The 20,436-nt window shown below is 33.2% G+C and overlaps 1 protein-coding gene across 7 annotated transcripts in view; it reads left to right on the top strand.

The window, feature by feature from the left end:
• The window catches only part of LOC110455083 (dynein heavy chain 1, axonemal-like), a 93,328-nt gene that overhangs the window by 12,212 nt on the left and 60,680 nt on the right, over positions 1–20,436 (top strand). For 5 of the 7 annotated variants that reach the window (XM_021505022.1, XM_021505020.1, XM_021505021.1 and 2 more), the window contains exons 17-37: positions 166–307; positions 645–800; positions 4,762–4,960; positions 5,421–5,533; positions 5,660–5,800; positions 6,152–6,364; positions 6,915–7,079; positions 7,740–7,967; positions 8,836–9,015; positions 9,394–9,695; positions 10,070–10,186; positions 10,496–10,586; positions 11,047–11,144; positions 14,912–15,017; positions 17,597–17,710; positions 18,216–18,365; positions 18,604–18,690; positions 19,104–19,210; positions 19,397–19,476; positions 19,961–20,052; positions 20,177–20,331. In XM_021505022.1, coding sequence (XP_021360697.1) covers positions 166–307; positions 645–800; positions 4,762–4,960; positions 5,421–5,533; positions 5,660–5,800; positions 6,152–6,364; positions 6,915–7,079; positions 7,740–7,967; positions 8,836–9,015; positions 9,394–9,695; positions 10,070–10,186; positions 10,496–10,586; positions 11,047–11,144; positions 14,912–15,017; positions 17,597–17,710; positions 18,216–18,365; positions 18,604–18,690; positions 19,104–19,210; positions 19,397–19,476; positions 19,961–20,052; positions 20,177–20,331 — 3,036 coding nt within the window. Of the gene's footprint in view, positions 1–165; positions 308–644; positions 801–4,761; positions 4,961–5,420; positions 5,534–5,659; positions 5,801–6,151; positions 6,365–6,914; positions 7,080–7,739; positions 7,968–8,835; positions 9,016–9,393; positions 9,696–10,069; positions 10,187–10,495; positions 10,587–11,046; positions 11,145–12,404; positions 12,511–14,911; positions 15,018–17,596; positions 17,711–18,215; positions 18,366–18,603; positions 18,691–19,103; positions 19,211–19,396; positions 19,477–19,960; positions 20,053–20,176; positions 20,332–20,436 lie in introns of all 7 variants that reach the window. The other 2 variants (XM_021505023.1, XM_021505018.1) reach the window with 1 other exon arrangement.

The raw sequence follows: 20,436 nt of genomic DNA, 5'->3' as shown, positions 1-20,436 counted from the left end.
ACAAACAAACGCTAGTGAGCTTTTCACTGAAAATAAAAAGGCAAGCAAGAAGTAATCTTGATATATAATAAACATTGAGAAAACTTTTCTTCACAGTCTTGTCTCTGAACACCTGGTCCGAAGCATCGCTTAAATCTAAGTTAAATCTTTGTTTTTATTTTACAGATGGACTGCCATTGGTTGGCCTCACAAGATCGAGGTTCAGATGGAGGCTACATCTCAACAGTTGGACGAGGATGAGGAGCGCTTCCGTAAACTCCAGACCTCGGACCAGGCCAACTTTAACGATCGTATGGACACCCTTCAGGTCAGTAAACTTGACATTAGATATTGTTTAATTTCTTGATAAGATATCAAAATGATCTTAGAAACAGATATCCCCCCCCCCATTATAAATATAAAACTCCACAAATTACAGAGGAAAACAAAAATTGTATATTTAACAAAAATTGTTGTATATGTTAATATAAATATTTTATATTTTTTGTGCCACAGAAATATGAAAACATGCTTCTCTACTATTTTATATGGAGAAACTGAATTGAATTGTGAGCCAATTGCTGTAAGTCTGCAGAATTCCGTTGTGATGATGCAGAAAACATTGAAGGTTGATCAGTTACGACTTACTTTGTTGATGTTTGCAGATGGTAGTGGCTGGCATGGCAGCACATACAGACATCAGCAAGGCTCACGAGATAGCCAATGAGGTGCGCCGTATTAACAAACAGCTGAAAGAAGCTCAAGTATTGGCCTCCACGTACAACAACAGGGAGAGGTTGTTTGGTCTGCCGGTCACCAACGTATGTAACAGTGTCCACATGACACTCACACTATCAAAACATTGTTTTTGTTTTCATTTAGTTAACTGATATTTTCGATTTTTTCAGGGATACTGATTAAGAAAGACAAATAAAATGTTAAAAATCACATACAGAAAAAAATAAACTTAGAAAAGAAAACAAAAAATTGCAACTAACTGTGCAGATTTCAAAATCATTTTTTAGTTTCACTGCCAGGCACTTGATCCAAGATCTAATTAACTACAAATCTCCCAAGCTGTACTTTTTTTCACTCCCAAGATCCAACAACCTTTAACGTTTTTATCTTCACCCAGTCAAAAATATCCAACAATGTACTGAAAGTTCATCAGAACATAAATGCATGCAATGATCATGTCTTGATAAAAAATTAAAACTTTTGCTCAAATAAATTTCCAAAAATTACATTTTTAGATAATTTTCTTCTCTCTTGAGAGTCTTAAGGTTATTGAAAAATCAACCTAGTTTTTACTGAAATAAATATGTCTTTAAAAATGATTTACTTAGTATTTATTTTAATCTCCAATCTGCTGTACCTGTTAGTTTGGTATTGGGATATTATACAGTATCTACTGATATTAACATCATCTTTCTGAAGGAAAGAATATTTTCTAAGGTGTTGGTTCTTCATTTTTCAAAACTTTTTGCAATATCAAATCCTGTATCTAGTAGATTTCATACACAATAATTTATAAGAATTTATACACTTGGAACTGTCCTGACATTAGGTACATTACATTTGACATAGTCGCAAGGAAAATCTGGCATTTTCTATTTATCTATAATTTATGTAATCTATTTATCTATTATTTATAGTATAGATGATATGTTACAAGCTTTCTTGTAGAATTTGATATTGCAAGAAGTTCATTTTCAATAAGGTGGAGGTCTCTCATTGAATTTATGTAATCTCCTATTTTTTCCAAGTCATTAGCCCTCTATAAAACGATACCAGAAATAGTGAGTGGGTTGGGAAGGGGGACAATAAGGGTTTGTACAATGATATTCTGCTACCTCTGGACTATAACTTTTTAACAACCCATTTACATCTTTATACTGTTTTTTGTGACCTATTTTCAGAGGTCAAGGTCACGGTGGTGAACAGTAAACAACTTCTTTAGTAAAATGTTGATGAGACACTATAAATATATGTACTACTAATAGGAACCTAGATCAAGGTCAAAAACAATTTTTTAATTTCCTTAGAAAAAACAAAACAAAAAAACTATTGGGAACAACTGTTGGATTTTTTTTTTCTCTTATGGTTAATTTTTCTCTGCACAATGTATTGCATGTGTGTGGAAGTTATTTTTTCAGCCGACACATCTCCACCGCCAACAACACCAACAACACCATCGCAGCATTCTGTGTCCTTGCATGTGGCTCCATCGTGGGTCTCACTATTCTCTATAGACCGTGGGTGCAGGCTTACATTTTTTTACTTGGAACCCTTGCCAAGTCTGTCAATTTATCATGGTGTAAGGCCAAAGGCACATATATCTGCTGCTTTAATTGAACTCCTGGATCTGTTGTGTGCGTTCCGACCCAGGAAGAATAACACACTTATCTCTGTGACAGCACAGATAAGGGATCCGATGTGAAAACTGGATCCACACTTGTTTGGACAGAGGAGAGTGTTGAGTCACGTGTCAGATCACACCAGGCTATCATATGTACTGTATTTAATGCCCACTATTCTGTATACAAATTGAATCAATTGTTGTCGTTCGTGTTAATTAAGTCTTTTGGCTTTAGGACAAAATTTTGATAGTTATTCTTATTAATAAAAATTGGCAAAATTTCATATCAATATAAACTACAGTTTGTTGACAAAGTTATTCTAATCAATCCAATTCAGAAATTTTCTGAAAAAATGTACTCGTTATTTTTATCCAAATTGGGGATTTAAGACATTATTCTACAAGTCAATCAAACAAATTTACTGACAGAATTGTACTTGTCAGTCTGACCTAAATTAGGTATTAGAGACAAAATTGTCAATTTTAACAAGAAATGGTTGACAAAAGATAACACTTTCATTTTCCTTTGTTATGTTTTAAAATACCTTATAATACTTGATGAACAAAAAGTTAACCAAAAGTGTTATTCAACTCGCTGTCAGAGAAAAGTAGAGATATTCAGTTTTACATTATAATGGGAGGTACAGTACCCATATAATCAGGTGTTGGATCAGACTTGTGATGATTCTTTCTGGCGAGGAATTATACGCTGTGCCATGCATGTTGGCATCACTCTTAGCTTAGCTCTTTCTGCTTTCACTTAACTTCTCCCTAACAAAGGCTTTTCTGTCTTCTATCTTTCTTAACTGATATTTTCTTTGCAAGCGCAACTGCATGAACGCATGGTCTGATTACTATCGCTACAGTTTTTCTTTCTCTAACCTGTAATATTACTGCATGCACAATCATCATTTTTTACAAAATATACCAAACAATCTTGTATTTCTGTGAGGGAGATTAGTAGTTTCCTTCAGCTAGTAGAGTCTGTAGACTTTATAGGGTATAGTTGTCTTTCTCCCTGTACTTACTCTTTCTGCAATTCTGTCTTAGACAAAATAGAATTTCCTTTTGAAACTAGATTTAGTAGATATTTTAGTTGCTATTATGAACTCTAGGTTGTTATTTTTCAGCAAGGAACTTTTTACAAAGAGTCAAAGATATTTTCTTCATAAAAGGGTTATAGACAATTAATAAATTAATCAGAAAAAAATATTTTGGATTTCTCCAAATAAATTTAAACTTATTTTAAAATGGCTCTAATATGAACTTTTTGTGAAACAATATGAAACAAACACACACACAAAAAATCATTGCTCAAAGAAGAGATTATCAAGTTTGATAAGAAATTCAAATACACATCTCTGTGCTATTTGGTTGAATTTAGCATGGAATGAATACACTGTCATTTAATGCTGGTCCTTTTATTACTAACGTGTCCGTTGCAGCGATCCACAGAAACCCCATTCCCCATCCCTGGACAAGCTTATGCCTCCTGGCAATACCGAAACCTAATTTATTCAGAGACCTGTACAATCCGGCCAGACTCTGGACCTCTTGTCTCTGTATATGATTACATGAATTCCAAACACAGCTTTATTCCCTATGGTGTTTTAAGACAGCTTCACTCTTTGCATTGACAAATCTTTATTTTGTTTAATACAGTATATTTCCATCATTTCTTATGTCGTAAAGCCAAAGTTATACTTCGAACATCAAGTAGAATACAGTTTTCGTAAGGGGAGATAATCTTGGACTCCCATTGACTACACTGTTTTACCTAATTATCTTTCGACTCACATTAGCACAATAATAAGACATTGCTTTAATTAACTAGCTAGTGATTGTGTCATTGATGTTTTGCTTATTAGATTTAAAGCATTTTACATTTTTATTTGCTGTGTTAGTAATTTGAACTTTTATTTGCTATTTCAGTAACTTTATTTGCGATTTTAGTAATTTTCAGTTTCTAGGTACAAAATTGGCATGGTCAGATCTGATATGATTTTGGCATGTTAAGTGTGAAGAAGAAAGATACAACTTGTTACCTAATTTTAAGCTATTCAGAGTAAAATTCATTTATCAGTGTTTATCATGAATGGTCTGTGGAAAATTATCATTCTTACAAATTGTTTCCATTCTTAAAGCATTAGTAACCTTAGTTGTTTTTTTATCTATAACAAAAGGTTGTCTTCTGGAATGTCTAGCTGTTCTTTTTCCTACATTTTGACGGGTTAAAATGAAAAAAAAAGTATCTCTTAAAATAAGAAGTTAATACAGTGTATTGCAGAATGTATGACCATGCCAGGTTTGACAAATTGCATGTGCTGCACAGTTTAGCAGTAACTCCTAACAGAGGTCGTGTGACCCTAGAAGCTGTGTCCTACTTTAGCCAGACGGTGCATGTGTGCCCTTGTTGTTTATAGTATGATAAGCTGGCACAACTTGTCAAGGATTTTGAGCCGTTCAGAAACCTGTGGCTCACCGTGTCTGACTGGCAACGCTGGCAGGAAAGCTGGATGAACGACCCGCTGACGTCGATAAATGCTGAAGATGTGGAGAAGAATGTGAATGAGGCTTACAAAACTATGCACAAATCCGTCAGGATTTTCAACGAGATGCCAAGTAAGGCTGATAATCTTTTTCACTCTCGCCGGGTGTGTGCAAAAGTTTGAAATGGTCTTTTTATGAACAAAATATTTTAAAGAAATCCTGGAGTCTGTGACAAAGTGGCTCAAAGTACTTCATAGTTTTCACAATTATAAATGTTCATGAATTTTCAAAGGCCAGGATGAATAACAAATGATCCAATTGAAAAGTTAATTTTGAGAAAACATCCTGATAAAGAAAAAAACCTGTAGAACTTAAGTGTTTTGAATCAACAAGTTTCAGGTTTAATTTAAAAGAGTTATTATTTTTCTCCTTTTTGCAAAAATACAAGTTATTGGTCATGGTTTCATGTCCAAACCCCCCCCTGAAGATTTCAATATATATTTAGATTAGAAAAAGTGTACAATATCAATGTAACTAAATTTGTGTAACCAGAAGGGAACATGTAAATGACTTGAGAGGATGTTTTTGCCAGGTGTACAAAATGTGGCATCAGAAATCAAAGGCAATGTGGAGGATTTCAAGCCTTATATCCCCCTGATCCAGGGCCTCCGAAACCCTGGCATGCGAAACAGACATTGGGAACAGGTAAAATACGCACAATTTATTTCTTCATTTAATTGTCTAATTCTATTTGGCTGCACGAATCGTGAAATATGGAGTTCCGCGTCAGACTCAAAGCAAACCTTACTGTGTTCTGTGATTTATTTACAGCTGTCGGGAGATCTAGGATTCCCTGTCAGACCCAAGGCCAACTTGACCTTCAGCAAGTGTATAGAGATGAACCTACAGGATCATATAGGCACCATAACCAAGGTGGCTGAGGTCGCAGGCAAGGAATACTCCATTGAACAGGTATAATGAATTCCATTTTCACATTTGTTCGTCAACATAAATAGCTCAACTTGAAAGTTTCATTTTCGTCGACTTTATTAACTTATAGAGGGAAATTCAGAAAACAAGTCCTGTGAATTATATAATTGGGGAAAAATAAAAATTTGGATGAATTAATCCTTCAAATCAAGAAATTGTTCATTGGCATTGTCAAATTAATAGAGTAACTGGTGAAAGTAATTTTTAATCTAAAACATGCAATAGCACTCTCAGTCAGAAAAACTTAAGTAGATTTCAAAAATTACATAAAATCTGTAGAAGTGTAACAAGAAGGGCAGACATTTTTACAAAACAAATCTTTGCTTTTTCCAGGCTTTGGACAAAATGGAGAAGGAATGGGATCCTGTCAACTTTGAAATCTTGTCGTACAAAGACACAGGAACCTACATCATCCGAGCGTCTGAGGATACTTCACAGCTGTTGGACGATCACATTGTAATGACCCAGAGTATGTCTTTCTCCCCATACAAAAAGCCGTTTGAGGATCGTATCAGTAACTGGGAGAACAAACTCAAGACTACACAGGTATGAAGGGTGAAAACTACCAGAAGTGAAAAATTCCACTGGCCCAAAACCTGGGCTCAGTAGATTTTAAGGTCAACCCAAGTTTAGTTCAGCTTGAAAAACAAATGACAAAATCTCTGAAGGGCTAGTGGTATATTATGAAGCTGTACCCAAACCCCAGGTTTACTTCAGTTATCTACATTTCGGTATATTTTGGAATAAGCTATTATCTCATGAGCAAACATTATATTATCTTTATTCTTTACACTTTCATCATTTGCGATATGAATATTTTTGCTTCTTTCATATTAACCAGTGAAATTTTATTTATGGAATTTCTGACTTAATAAAACTCATGTTATCACTGTAGTTATAATGTGAAAAAGAAATGATACTTTTTGTCGGTGAAAGCAACCGAATTAACTTCCCAGTAGAATATTGTTAGGTTCTATGTTTGGTCTTTAAAACTTCTGTGAAATGAATTTTCTTACCTTAGTACCAAGAAGAACTGTTGCTTTCCTATGACGATTTAAAGCAAATCGTATTAGTTGTAAATGATGGTTGCTTTCAGGATGTCCTGGACGAGTGGCTGGTGTGTCAGAGGTCGTGGCTTTATCTGGAGCCTATCTTCAGCTCGGAGGACATCAACAGACAGCTGCCCGTGGAGAGCAAGAGGTACCAGACGATGGAGCGGATCTGGAGGAAGCTGATGAAGAATGCCAGAGAGAACCCTCAGGTAGGGTAGGACCAGACAGTTAATTTCATCAAAAAGCTTAGAATTCTATTAACTCATTCACCCCTGAAATTTCCAAATGAACTGTTCCAATCTTTGCATGACTTTTATAAGACACAATGAAGATGAAATAAACAAAATTAAGTTAAAAAGAGTGTTCTGAGTAAACTTTCATTCTAACCGAAGTATCTTTGCCAACTGTGCTACAGTGATATCTAAGCGGAAGTTAAGGGGAGGTTACTGCAAATAAGTAAAACAACAGTGCAGTGGGAAAGGGATCTTTTTATGCAATAAAAGGAAAGAATCTGCAGTTAAAGTAGGACAAGAAGGATTTTTTAATCAAAAGATACAATAGAACAAAATATAAGACCTCAATATTATTTGTAGAATTTTATGCTTACCTGGCTGGGAGGTCCATATATTAAGCTTATGCAATAAAATAATGTCCATCAACTTCTTCAAAACCATTGTGCCAAATCTGAAGAAAAATACATCTTTTATTTTATTTAAATAAGTTTTTAACATCATCTATGTTTTTCTAACTGAAACAGGTGTAAAACATACCTGGATATTTTTTTTTATTTCATCCAATCTGACCCTTGAAGCTATTTTCTTTTACTGTACATTTAATTATGATATATTACAATGTTAACTTGGTTGTAGGTTATCTCCCTTTGCCCCGACAACCGTCTGCTGGACAATCTGAGAGAATGTAACAAGTTACTGGAACAGGTACAGAAAGGTCTCAGTGAGTACCTGGAGACCAAGAGGAATGCCTTCCCACGATTCTATTTCCTGTCTGATGACGAGCTGCTGGAAATCTTGTCACAAACCAAAGACCCGAAAGCTGTACAGCCCCATCTCAGAAAGTGCTTTGAAAACATTGCGAAAGTAGGTGGAAACTTAATTTAAACCACTCAATCAATAGAAAGATTTGATTTGATACGTCAGTTTGATTTTAATTTTTCAAAATGTCTTTCTGATATATAAAATAATTTCTTGCAACTATGTTAAGATTTTTCATTTATCAAATGTTGTATATAGAGGATATTTAATGGTGTCTTCAGTAATACCAAATATATTTCACAAGTGTGGCTAATATTTTGATATTTACATTTTTAAAGCATAAAACATCAAAAATGTAATGCATTAAAAAGGGCGGGAATCAGAAGCGTAATAATTAGCGCCATATTTTAATGACGTCACGCTTGACAACAAGGCTGCGCGCCATTTTGAATGGGATACTCAACACAATTCCGACGTTTTCTGCTATTTTCTGGTATGATTGCTTATAAAAATGTTATTAATTGTATATTTATGTAAATACTTAAATGTGTTCACTAAATATTTACCATAACAACCACTTATTCTACTGTCGCTTCATTTGAGTCTGAACAAAAAAATTGTTGCCTTTGAATGCAGCGAATAGAAGATACCATCATGATTGGTCAAAACCAAAAAGTGATATTTTCACAGTATGAAAATATCACAGTTGATATTTGTCACAGTGTGAAAGATATCAGTTTTATCAAGTTGATAGAATCCGTTATTTTACTGGCAAAAATGTAATAAATTTATTTATTTATGTCTATAAGACTTTCCCTGAATGAAGTTTCTGACCAATAACATTCTTAAGGTTTTCTTCCAGCTTTTGAATTTGTTTCTTGCATTGTTGGTAGACAGTAATACTAGGTAAACTGGTTTGCCCCAAACATTTCTGAACAACAATGTGACTGAATTGTTTTGTTTACTATTACAGCTCCGATTTGAGGATGATTTGAAGATCACAAAGATGTTCTCTGGTGAGGGCGAGAGTGTAGACTTCAAGGAGACGCTGTACCCCACAGGAAATGTTGAGGACTGGATGTTGGAGATTGAGCGCTGCATGAGAGAAAGTCTTCGGCTAATCATCAAGGAGGCCCTGGAAGCTTACAAAGTTGTAAGTACTCTACAGTGAAACTGCCTAAAAGATCACCTGTCTATAAAGAACATCTGCCTATATCAACCATATCAAGAACACCCCTATTATAACAACCTGTCTCTAAGGACCATCTGTTTAAAAAGAACAAGTATTTTCTCGCCCCTTGGCAGCTTGATTGACTGGTTTCACATTATTCTTTTTCCAGAGAAATGATTTTCAAATTATTTTTTAGGATTTTTGTCATCCCAAATGTGCTGACAAAAAATAAGTATACAAATACAAGTTTTCAGACCAGTCATAACAAAGAATGAAATTCTTCTTGTTTCCAAATTATAAAAAGGTTTTCAAAGAAGTTGAAAAACTCCAGATGTGAACATTATATTTTGCCTTTTACAGAAACCAAGAACAGAATGGGTACTCGACTGGCCTGGTCAAGTGGTCATTGCCTGCTGTCAGACCTACTGGACACAGGAGGTCACTGAAGCTCTGGAACAGAACAAGGTCAAGGAGATATATGAAATTATGTTGAAACAGCTGGATGACCTGAGACTCCTGGTGAGGACTGACCTGTCCAAGATCGGACGACTGACCCTGTCTGCCCTCATCGTCATAGAGGTGCATGCCCGTGACGTTGTCCACAGAATTGTCGAGGAGGAGGTGAGCAATGCCAACGCCTTTGAGTGGATCAGTCAAATCAGGTGAGTTTTATACTTTATTTTAACATTATATACTTGTTATATTACTCATGGTAAGTCAAGGGATTTGTTTACAGTGTGTTAGCTACATTTTTCGTATAATGAGTCATTTCCTGTCTAGTTTTGAGAATCGTTGTCAGTCATTTGATGCAAAATTAATGAATTTATTGAATCAAATTGAAAAAAATGTGAGTAAATGACTCTGCCTAGCATGTAAATAAAAAAATTGGATAGTTAAAAAAAATAAACAGATTAATTTCCTCTTCTATTAAAGATTTCTTTTGCATTAATCTATAACATTTGTTATATTGGAAATATTTTTGGAAAACAAATTATCTTGACATGAGTTTTTTTACGGTTATCATTATTTCCCTCAGATACTACTGGCTGGAGGATGAAAACCTGTACATACGTGCTGTTAACGCCCAGTTTCCCTACGGTTACGAATACCTAGGAAACACCTTCAGACTGGTCATTACACCGTTAACTGATAGGTATTATAGCCATCATCAGTACACAGATACACAAATCCATCTATTTAGTAGATATTTTAAACATTGTAAATAACTTCAAAATTCTTCAAAAAAAAAATCTGTGTCGAGGATGTTTTTCTTAGTAATTACCTATGTAGTAGCCACTGAATTATGATTAAATAATTTCATACAGCAATTTAAAAATTGTCCGATTGCAGAGACTTTCTGTCTTTACTTAAAGAATACAATAAAATGGCTTCCATTGATTACATTACAATGTGGATTGTGTGATTTATGTGATATATATATTGTTTAAAACTTTGTAAACAGGTGTTATCTCACCCTGACTGGAGCTCTCCATCTCAAATTCGGAGGAGCTCCTGCCGGGCCCGCAGGAACAGGAAAGACTGAGACAACAAAGGTTGATATTCTTTATACTTACACTGCAGTAATCTGTTGAACATTGTTTCTAGACATCTTTTATTTGTCTGCCAGTTCTTAAAAAATAAAAGTGATTATGTGGAAAAATTAGTTTTAGTCAAAATAATGTAATAAGCTCTCTTGGTTTATAAGTAGCTTACAAATGACATACCAATTATCGAAAGGGGTTTTTACAAGCTTTAAGCTGATGCCGTATTTGACTGCAAATAAGACCTCGCTTGCAAATAAGCCCCATCCCCACTTCAGCAAATGTCCTGGGTTCAGGGTGGGTACCTGTAATAAAAAAACCTCCCTAATTTCATTTTGCTCTCTCTTCCCCCAAAAAAGTATGTATGTTAATTAATTCCATGGGGGATGTTGCATATTTAAATCATTTAGGGTCACATATACTTACATAGGGGTGAGACCACATAGGTAATGTTATTTGTTCTCTCTAACAGGATCTGGCCAAGGCAATGGCTGTACAGTGTGTGGTGTTCAACTGTTCTGACCAGCTGGATTTCATGGCTATGGGCAAGTTCTTCAAAGGACTGGCGAGGTACGCATCCATATTCATAATGTGCTAGAGACCAAATGATAAGTTTTCTACTCTTAACAGGATATACATATATGTAAATGATAAAAACATCAGATTGTTTTTTTCCTATTAATTGTTGTTAATGGAACATCAATTCTCTGATTATAAAAGAAAATATTACATAGATAATTAATGTTTTATATTATTGTTCATTCTGAACATTTGTTAGAATGTCTGTTAATCTCTATGGTTATAGATAGTTGAACTTTCTAGGTTTATGTGTTATTTGTTTAATAGAAATTTTAATATGTTATGTATATATTTTACCATGCATTGAAATCAAGATTCAAATTAGCTGTTGTACACACCTGTAAAATAGATACCTTTGTTCATAAAAATTCCTGAAATTGATGCAGATTTCATTGTGTTAATTTCACAGGGAGTGTCGTTAATCAATTCAAACTTTTCACAAAAATGGCATTCAAACATCAAATGAATGTTCATCTCATATTGTTCATTTCGCCAGTTGAAATCGCTGTTCATTAAAAAATCACCTAAATAACCACATAAAAGATTAACAATGTGAGAATTTTGAATCTTGATTTACTGTTGATATTTATGTTGATCACTGCTTTTTTGATAAATGATAAGATATGTTATTTACATTTTAGATATGTTAAACATCCTCCAAGTGTTTATGTTGTTGCTGTAATCTTATACTTTGAGTGAATTAACAGTGTTGTGTGGTTTTTGTGCATTTAATCAATTTGCCTGAACAAATAAGTATTTACAGTGTCATTTTGCGATAATCACTTAAGTCGCTCAATCATCTGTGTATCATTGTAGTAAATAAACCACTTTCTGATATAATCAAGATATATTAGTTTTATGAAAATTAAAGTACAGGAATCGACACTGGAATCCCGACCAGTTTTGATTGATAAGTAATGAAAATTTGTCCCCTGGCCCATTCAAAGGTTTTACAGAACTTGTTTTGAATATTATCAGAGTGCTTGAAATCAGCCATTTCTTGTGTACATGCTGGTTAAATAAAATGTTTTATGATTATAAGTACCGATAATAATAAAATAAGGTAGAATTGGAGGATCTTCACCTGGGGTCTGTAATACAAATTTTTTCTTGCATGAAATTATGATATTTTTCTGACATGAAATTGTTATCAATAATTTATATAATCATTTAAATAAAGAAGGAAGAATTTGCAATTTAAGCATTATCAACTCTATTTCATGTGGGCGTTGGTTAAATATTGATTTTCAGTGCGGGAGCATGGGCGTGTTTTGACGAGTTCAACCGTATAGATATTGAAGTGTTGTCTGTGGTGGCACAGCAAATCGCTACCATACAAAAGGCCCAGCAGCAGAGGGTGAGCCAGCACCTCAGACAGGGCTAGACCGTCATACACTAGACTTTCTCTGTAACCATCTACTGCAAAGCTGCACAATCTTTCTGGGTCAAACATTTTGCAAATCCTATCAAATTCCTTCCCAAATTTGCTAGCTAATATTTTTAAATGAAAATTTCTCATTTATGGAAACATCCTACAATTAATGATGGAAATAAATTAAATTGCTTCTATATTTAAAATCAAGAAAGGGAAAGGATACATGTGGATTTGTAGATAACTCACTAAAGGTGTGCAGTTTGTATATCCCAGTAGGTAGATCTCTTCATACTCTATTTTACAGCTCTACATACTTCTACGGCTAAACAAAAACCATTTGTGTTGTTCTGAATACCAACATTTCTTGGAAAAGTTTTTTAATATAATATAGAAAAAAAACCCATAAAAATTGGAGCTAATTTCCAGAGTGTTTGTACCAAGACTACACAGAGGGATTTGTCGGCCAACTACATGTATCATTGCAAAGAATGTTGCCCGTTGTTCCTATACCTAACATATGTTACAGTGCATAAATAGTGGACCATTATGTAGGTTACAGTGTCAGACTTTCAACTCATCAGCTGTTTACTTGTTTTTGTAAGGAAAATCTGACATTATTCTTTTTAAATTTGCTGCAAATTTTTCGAAACTTAGAAACATTCTCCCACCTCTCCACCCCCAAATAAAATGATATGGAAAAAATATATGGTATATATAAATATAGATAGAAAGTTGGAGGAGGATGAATCTTTTCGTTGAAATAAAATGGTCCACTACTTATTTTCTTAATACATTAAGTACTTTAAACATACTAGAACAGTAATCATATTTTAGCATCTATCTCACAAATATGATGTGCTAGTTGATGCATAGAGCATACTTAATTATTGTCTAAAATTCACTTATTAAAACATAGAATGCCTTTGTGCTTATTGATAAGTGTGCTAAAATGTTTATGACTGACAATCCATCTATGATTACTTCCCATACAAGTATGTTTACAGTTTAAACTGATCAGCACTTGTTTCAGCATGCGACTTTATGTGGAACTTTGACTCCGTCTGTCTTGTCCCAGATCTGATCTACTCAGAAATCACTTTATGGAATATCTTTCTACCCAGAAATACTGTGTAGAATAGAAATTTTGCTACTAACTCTATAGAACAGATGCTACCAAGAAATGGCTTTGGGAATAGATATCTCACTACCAAGAAATAGCTCTGAAGAATAGATATCTCACTACCAAGAAATAGCTTTGTAGAATAGATATCTCACTACCAAGAAATAGCTCTGAAGAATAGATATCTCACTACCAAGAAATAGCTTTGTAGAATAGATATCTCACTACCAAGAAATAGCTTTGTAGAATAGAAACCAAGAAGTAGCTCTCTAGAAGACAACTCACTTCCAAGAAATAGCTCTGAAGAAAAGATGTTTAATGTTACTCAGAAACAGCTCTATCACCAATATCTAAATAGTCCTCCCAGAAATAGTTTTGTTAAAGAAGTATCTGATCAACTTCATTTTTTTCAAACAATTAAAGCTTTCTTTGTGCATTCCATATTTTTGCTAAGTTATTTTTATAGAAAGTTGTACCTGCAAAAATAGCAAAAAAAAAATGATTTACCATAATAAAGATGAAATAGAAATCATCTACCAGGTAAGACCTCTTCACTCAGCATAAATTTAATTGGGGAATAAAAAAAAAAGTGTTACATTTATTTTCACTGTAAGTGTTTGATGTCTATAAAATTTAGACCAATACAAAAAAACACTATGTACAGTATCCTTATGAGTTCTACCTCTTCTAATCCAGACTGTGTCTCAGACATAATCAGGGGCACACAACTGTCGACAAAATCAGGGGGGACAACTCTCCCAATTTATTACTTACTGCAAAATGTCTACAATATTATCAACATTTTATTCATGGGGTGATGAAAAGTTTCTGCAGTTAGAAAGACAATTGCAATGTGCCCCATTCTTGAACCTGAGAGACAGTCATATCTCTTTTCTTTTTAGGAGGAACAGACTTGAAAATAATTTATTGTAAAAAGCAGTATTATATTTAATTCAGTTGTTTGTAAACAAAACATTTATTTAAAAAAAAAAATCTTAAAATTTCATTGATTGTTTAGCAATAATTTTGAAATATCAACACAAATTTAAATTTCAACTAATTTGCAACAGTAATTTGGAAAAAAACCATCAAAAAGTTGTAAAGAATTGAAAAATAGCCGTTGTATTCGATAAATCAATTTTCAAGTCTGGATAATTTCACAGAATAGCAGCATCTTGTTGTATCTTTAGCTGTAGCCTAGTTTAGTCCGTGTATAACTTTTTCCTTTCTGTATATTCCTCTCTCTCCACCTTGCGAATGAAGTGCGGGCGCATGGGCATGTTTTGATGAGTTCAACAGAATAAACATAGAAGTATTGTCCGTCGTGGCCATGCAGATTATTACAATACAAAAAGCTTTGGAAGCAAACGTAGGTATCTTTTGTATGTTTGTAAATGTCTGATGCTGTGTAAAAATAATGAACAATATATCAAATTTTGAGTATTTTTTATTATAGTTAGTATCTCCTTGTTTTTTTATTCTTTGAAATAATTTTTTCTTATCTGAAATTTCCATTCATATTTTCAGTTTTTTTATGTTAATCGTTTTAAACAAAAACTCACTCAGCAAAATGATCTCCAATTTTTTTTATTTTTTTTTAATATGTTTTTGTTAATCATGTTTTTTCATTGATGGTAGTCTTTTATAAAATAAAAAAAGAAGAGTAAGAAATCAACAGTTTTGAAACAACACATTGTATAGTTAACATTGACTTCTGATATCTCTCTTTTGATACATTGTATAGTTTAGATTGATATCTCTCTTGATACATTGTATAGTTTAGATTGATATCTCCCTTGATACTTTGTATAGTTTAGATTGATATCTCTTTTGATACATTGTATAGTTTTGAATGACATCTCCCTTGATTAATTGTATAGTTTAGATTGATATCTCCCTTGATACATTGTATAGTTTAGATTGATATCTCCCTTGATACATTGTAAAGTTTATGTTGATATCTCTCTTGATACATTGTATAGTTTATTTTGATATCTTTGATACATTGTATAGTTTAGATTGATATCTCTTTTGATACATTGTATAGTTTAGAATGACATCTCCCTTGATGCATTGTATAGTTTAGAATGACATCTTTCTTGATACATTGTATAGTTTAGATTGATATCTCCCTTGATACTTTGTATAGTTTAGATTGATATCTCTTTTGATACATTGTATAGTTTAGAATGACATCTCTCTTGATACATTGGATAATTTAGATTGATATCTCTCTTTTGATACATTCTATAGTTTAGATTGATATCTCTCTTTTGATACATTCTATAGTTTAGATTGATATCTCTCTTTTGATACATTCTATAGTTTAGATTGATATCTCTCTTTTGATACATTGAATAGTTTAGAATGACATCTCTCTTGATACATTGTATAGTTTAGATTGATATCTCTCTTTTGATACATTGTATCGTTTAGCTTGATATCGCTCTTTTGATACATTGTATAGTTTAGATTGATATTTCTCTTTTGATACATTGTATAGTTTAGATTGATATCTCTCTTTTGATACATTCTATAGTTTAGATTGATATCTCTCTTTTGATACATTCTATAGTTTAGATTGATATCTCTCTTTTGATACATTCTATAGTTTAGATTGATATCTCTCTTTTGATACATTGTATAGTTTCGATTGATATCTCTCTTGATACATTGTATAGTTTAGATTGATATCTCCCTTGATACTTTGTATAGTTTAGATTGATATCTCTTTTGATACATTGTATAGTTTAGAATGACATCTCCCTTGATGCATTGTATAGTTTAGAATGACATCTTTCTTGATACATTGTATAGTTTAGATTGATATCTCTCTTGATACATTGTATAGTTTAGATTGATATCTCCCTTGATACATTGGATAGTTTAGATTGATATCTCTCTTTTGATACATTCTATAGTTTAGATTGATATCTCTCTTTTGATACATTCTATAGTTTAGATTGATATCTCTCTTTTGATACATTGTATAGTTTAGATTGATATCTCTCTTGGTACATTGTATAGTTTAGATTGATATCTCTTTTGATACATTTTATAGTTTAGATTGATATCTCTCTTAATACATTGGTTAGTTTAGATTGATATCTCCCTTGCTACATTGTATAGTTTAGATTTATATCACCCTTGCTACATTGTATAGTTTAGAATGATATCTCTCTTGATACATTGTATAGTTTAGATTGATATCTCTGGTACAATATGGTATTGTATAGTTTAATACAGTATAGATAGTTTAGATGTATACAGTGTATATATAAAATGTATAGTTCAGATTCACTTTTAACTCAATGTAATGCAGATAAGGTTTCAACTGACTTCTCTTTAAATGTTATGTAGAAGTTTATATTGACTTTATTTTATCTCTCAGTTTGAAATAATTAAAGTATATAATCTAAGAACATTTAAAAAAGATATGTGAAATTCAATTCAATTCTTTAATGTGAAATTCAATTCAATTTATAGAAATCCTCAAGACTGAATTTAATGATGCTACAACAACAGATTTTATTGCATGGAGTTATGCATGTAATCTGTTTTTAATTAACTTGATTCTTATTTCTTTTTTTAAATTGTAAAACAAACAAAAAATGCCTTCTTAAGGTTAAATTTGAAAATATATAAAAGTTCAAGTAGCTTTTGTTTAATGTAATTTTATAAGTAGATTTAATATTATGGAAGTTAAATTTGAATGTTAAATCCATCTATTATTTTGTTGATATAACAACATTTCTGTTTAAATCTTGCTTGTATTCAGTTTTAAAATTAGATGTTAAATTGTTAAATTTAAATATGAATATTAAAATTTCTGTTTTATTTTGCCTTTAAAACAGTTATCATGAATTATGAGAAATCAGTAATGGTATCTAGCTGTGATATGTTGCCCCCTTTTTGCTCCCTCTAAACAACATGTGTTTCGGATGACAGGTTGATCGGTTCATCTTTGAGGGAGTGGAGCTTAGCCTCAAACCTTCCTGCTCCGTCTTCATCACAATGAACCCTGGATATGCTGGGAGAACTGAACTCCCCGACAACCTCAAGGTAAACATTAAGAGAGAGAGATATCTTCTGTTCCATTTCTCTGCAAAAAGAAAAAAAAACATACTCATACTGTTAAGAAATATACAAACACTACTAGAAGAGTAGTTTCTTTTTAAAGTCAACTTTTACTTGGTAATGTCACTGCCTCAAATGCAACTAGAAATCAAATTGATTTGATTATTGACTATTTTAGTTAAATTTTTCCATTCTTGGTCTTTTTTTCTTCTTTTTTTTGGGGGGGTTGGTGGGTGGGGGTATTTTAAGGATGAAGACTTGTTGATTTGAACATTCATCAATCTTATTAATTATTTTGATTACCATAAAGCAGATAGTTAAATAACTATAATTTTATAACTGAGTTCTGTACCTAAGTTTTCCCTGTATATATCAGTACATGTACTAAACTTTGTCCTGTATTTCTGTAAAATCCTGTAAGAAAGTACAATTGTATGCCCTGTACCTGACGATGAAGTATGTCCTTTATATCTGAATGTGATACTTACAGGCGTTGTTCCGTCCCGTGGCTATGATGGTACCCGACTATGCCCTCATTGCTGAGATCAGTCTGTTCTCCTTCGGTTTTTCCGACGCCAGAGTTCTCTCCAAGAAGATTGTGTCCACATTCAAACTATCCTCGGAACAGCTCAGTTCACAGGTTGGTTTTTACAGATTTCTAGAAATCATGTTTTCATTTTTAAAGACATAAGATTTATAAAGGCTATCTTAATGAACTTAAATGAATTTTAGGTTTTAAAAAAATAATCATATTTTTTAAAGGTTTTCATAATATCAGGTTTGCCTTTGCATACATCAGCAGAATAAGCAAGAAATGTTTAAGTATATGTCTAAAAGAATTTTCCAAAAGTGTTAATGTTTTTGTATTGTACTTTCAGGATCACTACGACTTCGGTATGCGAGCTGTCAAATCTGTCATCTCCGCGGCGGGTAACCTGAAGCGCCAGTTCGGAGATATGGACGAGGTCAGATCACTAAACGTGTTATAGATGTCTAGCTAGGTCCTCCTATGTTGCTTTCACTATTCATGGTCATGTCAGAGTTCATTTTCCTTCCTTAATTTCTAAGGAATCCTTTCTGTAAATCTCTCAAATAGCAGTTAAATACATAGTTTGTTATTAAGTTGTATACAAATAGAAGTTTTATCTTTACACTGCTGAACATTTTTTTTTTTAAACCATGCCTGTTTTACATAAACTGAGCCAAAAAGTATTTTACAAAGAAGTCTAAAACACTGTGTATCAAATCTGGTTGCATAAACTTGGGTTCATTTCCATATTGATATTGTTATTCAAGTGAACTTCAAATTGTGGAATTTGCAATACATGTACCATGAAAACAACCAAATAACCTGTTGACTTTTTCTCTTCTTTTCCAGGAACTCATTGCCCTTAGAGCTATCCGTGATGTCAACGTTCCAAAGTTTTTAGTGGAAGATTTGAAACTCTTCAATGGTATTGTCTCGGATCTGTTCCCCAACATCAAGTAAGTCAAAAATATCAAACATACAACATACCATAAACAATAGAATGCTGTTAGCCTATTGTCAACTGCAATATATGAAAAAAACAGGCTATCAAATATTTAACTAATTTCAGTTGCTTAAGAGTTACATATGAAGTTGGTGTAAAATCTTGATACATTAGCAAAATGTGTTTGATTTTCCTCCAGGGAACAGCCAATAGACTATGGATCCATGGATACGTCACTGAGGAAGACTTGTGTTAAGAACGGACTCAAGGATGTGGAAGGTGAGGGGAAAGGCTGAGGTTAGATATCTGATAGGGGCTCCACAAATGTTATTCAATTTGTGGATAAGACATGTACAATTACTAGCCGTCCACCCCTGGGTCGTATTCCTCCACTACCTGGCCCATCCTTAAATGATCAGAGCTGTTAATAGTATGGAAAGCAGAAGCAAACAAACCAATCTTCGAATGAAATGATTTATTTATGATTTTGAAAATTTGTATCCAAGAAGTTTTTTTCCTCTGATGTGTGTGTCATTGTAATTTACAGGAAGAAAGATTAAAACTCACAAGTAAAATTGGTTTTATGCAATAAAATGAAGCACACAAAACTATGGCTGTCTGAATTAATATCAATTTAATCATTGATAAACCAACAGATTTTTATGAAATGGAATAACAATGATATTTTAGAATAGTGTGACACTCGAAGTGTGCTTTAGACTAATTTACATCCGTATCAATCATGGATATGAACTTTTTGCAGGTTTCATCCACAAGTGCATCCAGTTGTTTGAGACGACAGTTGTGCGACACGGTCTCATGTTGGTCGGCCCTACCGGATCTGGAAAGACCAAGGTACGTGGCTAGATTAAACCGTGAATACAGTAGAGACTAGGAATTCAGATATTTGTTTTTTAATCTGGATACTTGTTTTATGTTAATGGTATTGGACAAATTTTTATTGCATTTTTGTTTCCAGTGTTACGACATACTGAAGCAGGCATGCTCCGCCCTCCAGGGGGAGGAATCACCAGCGGGATTCCCTTTCCAGACTGTAACGACATTTGTCCTCAACCCCAAGTCCATCACCATGGGTCAACTTTACGGAGAGTTTGACCTCATGACCCATGAATGGTATGTACGATATAAAGAGATTTCAACCTCAGAACAAATTAATGGTATGTTTTCAACCTCATGACAACATTTTAATATGAGGATGACAGAAACCATCAACAAACA

Source organism: Mizuhopecten yessoensis, unplaced genomic scaffold, assembly GCF_002113885.1.
Source record: "Mizuhopecten yessoensis strain PY_sf001 unplaced genomic scaffold, ASM211388v2 scaffold8131, whole genome shotgun sequence".
NCBI classification, from domain to species: Eukaryota; Metazoa; Mollusca; class Bivalvia; order Pectinida; family Pectinidae; genus Mizuhopecten; species Mizuhopecten yessoensis.
This window is presented reverse-complemented; position numbering and strand designations above follow the sequence as displayed.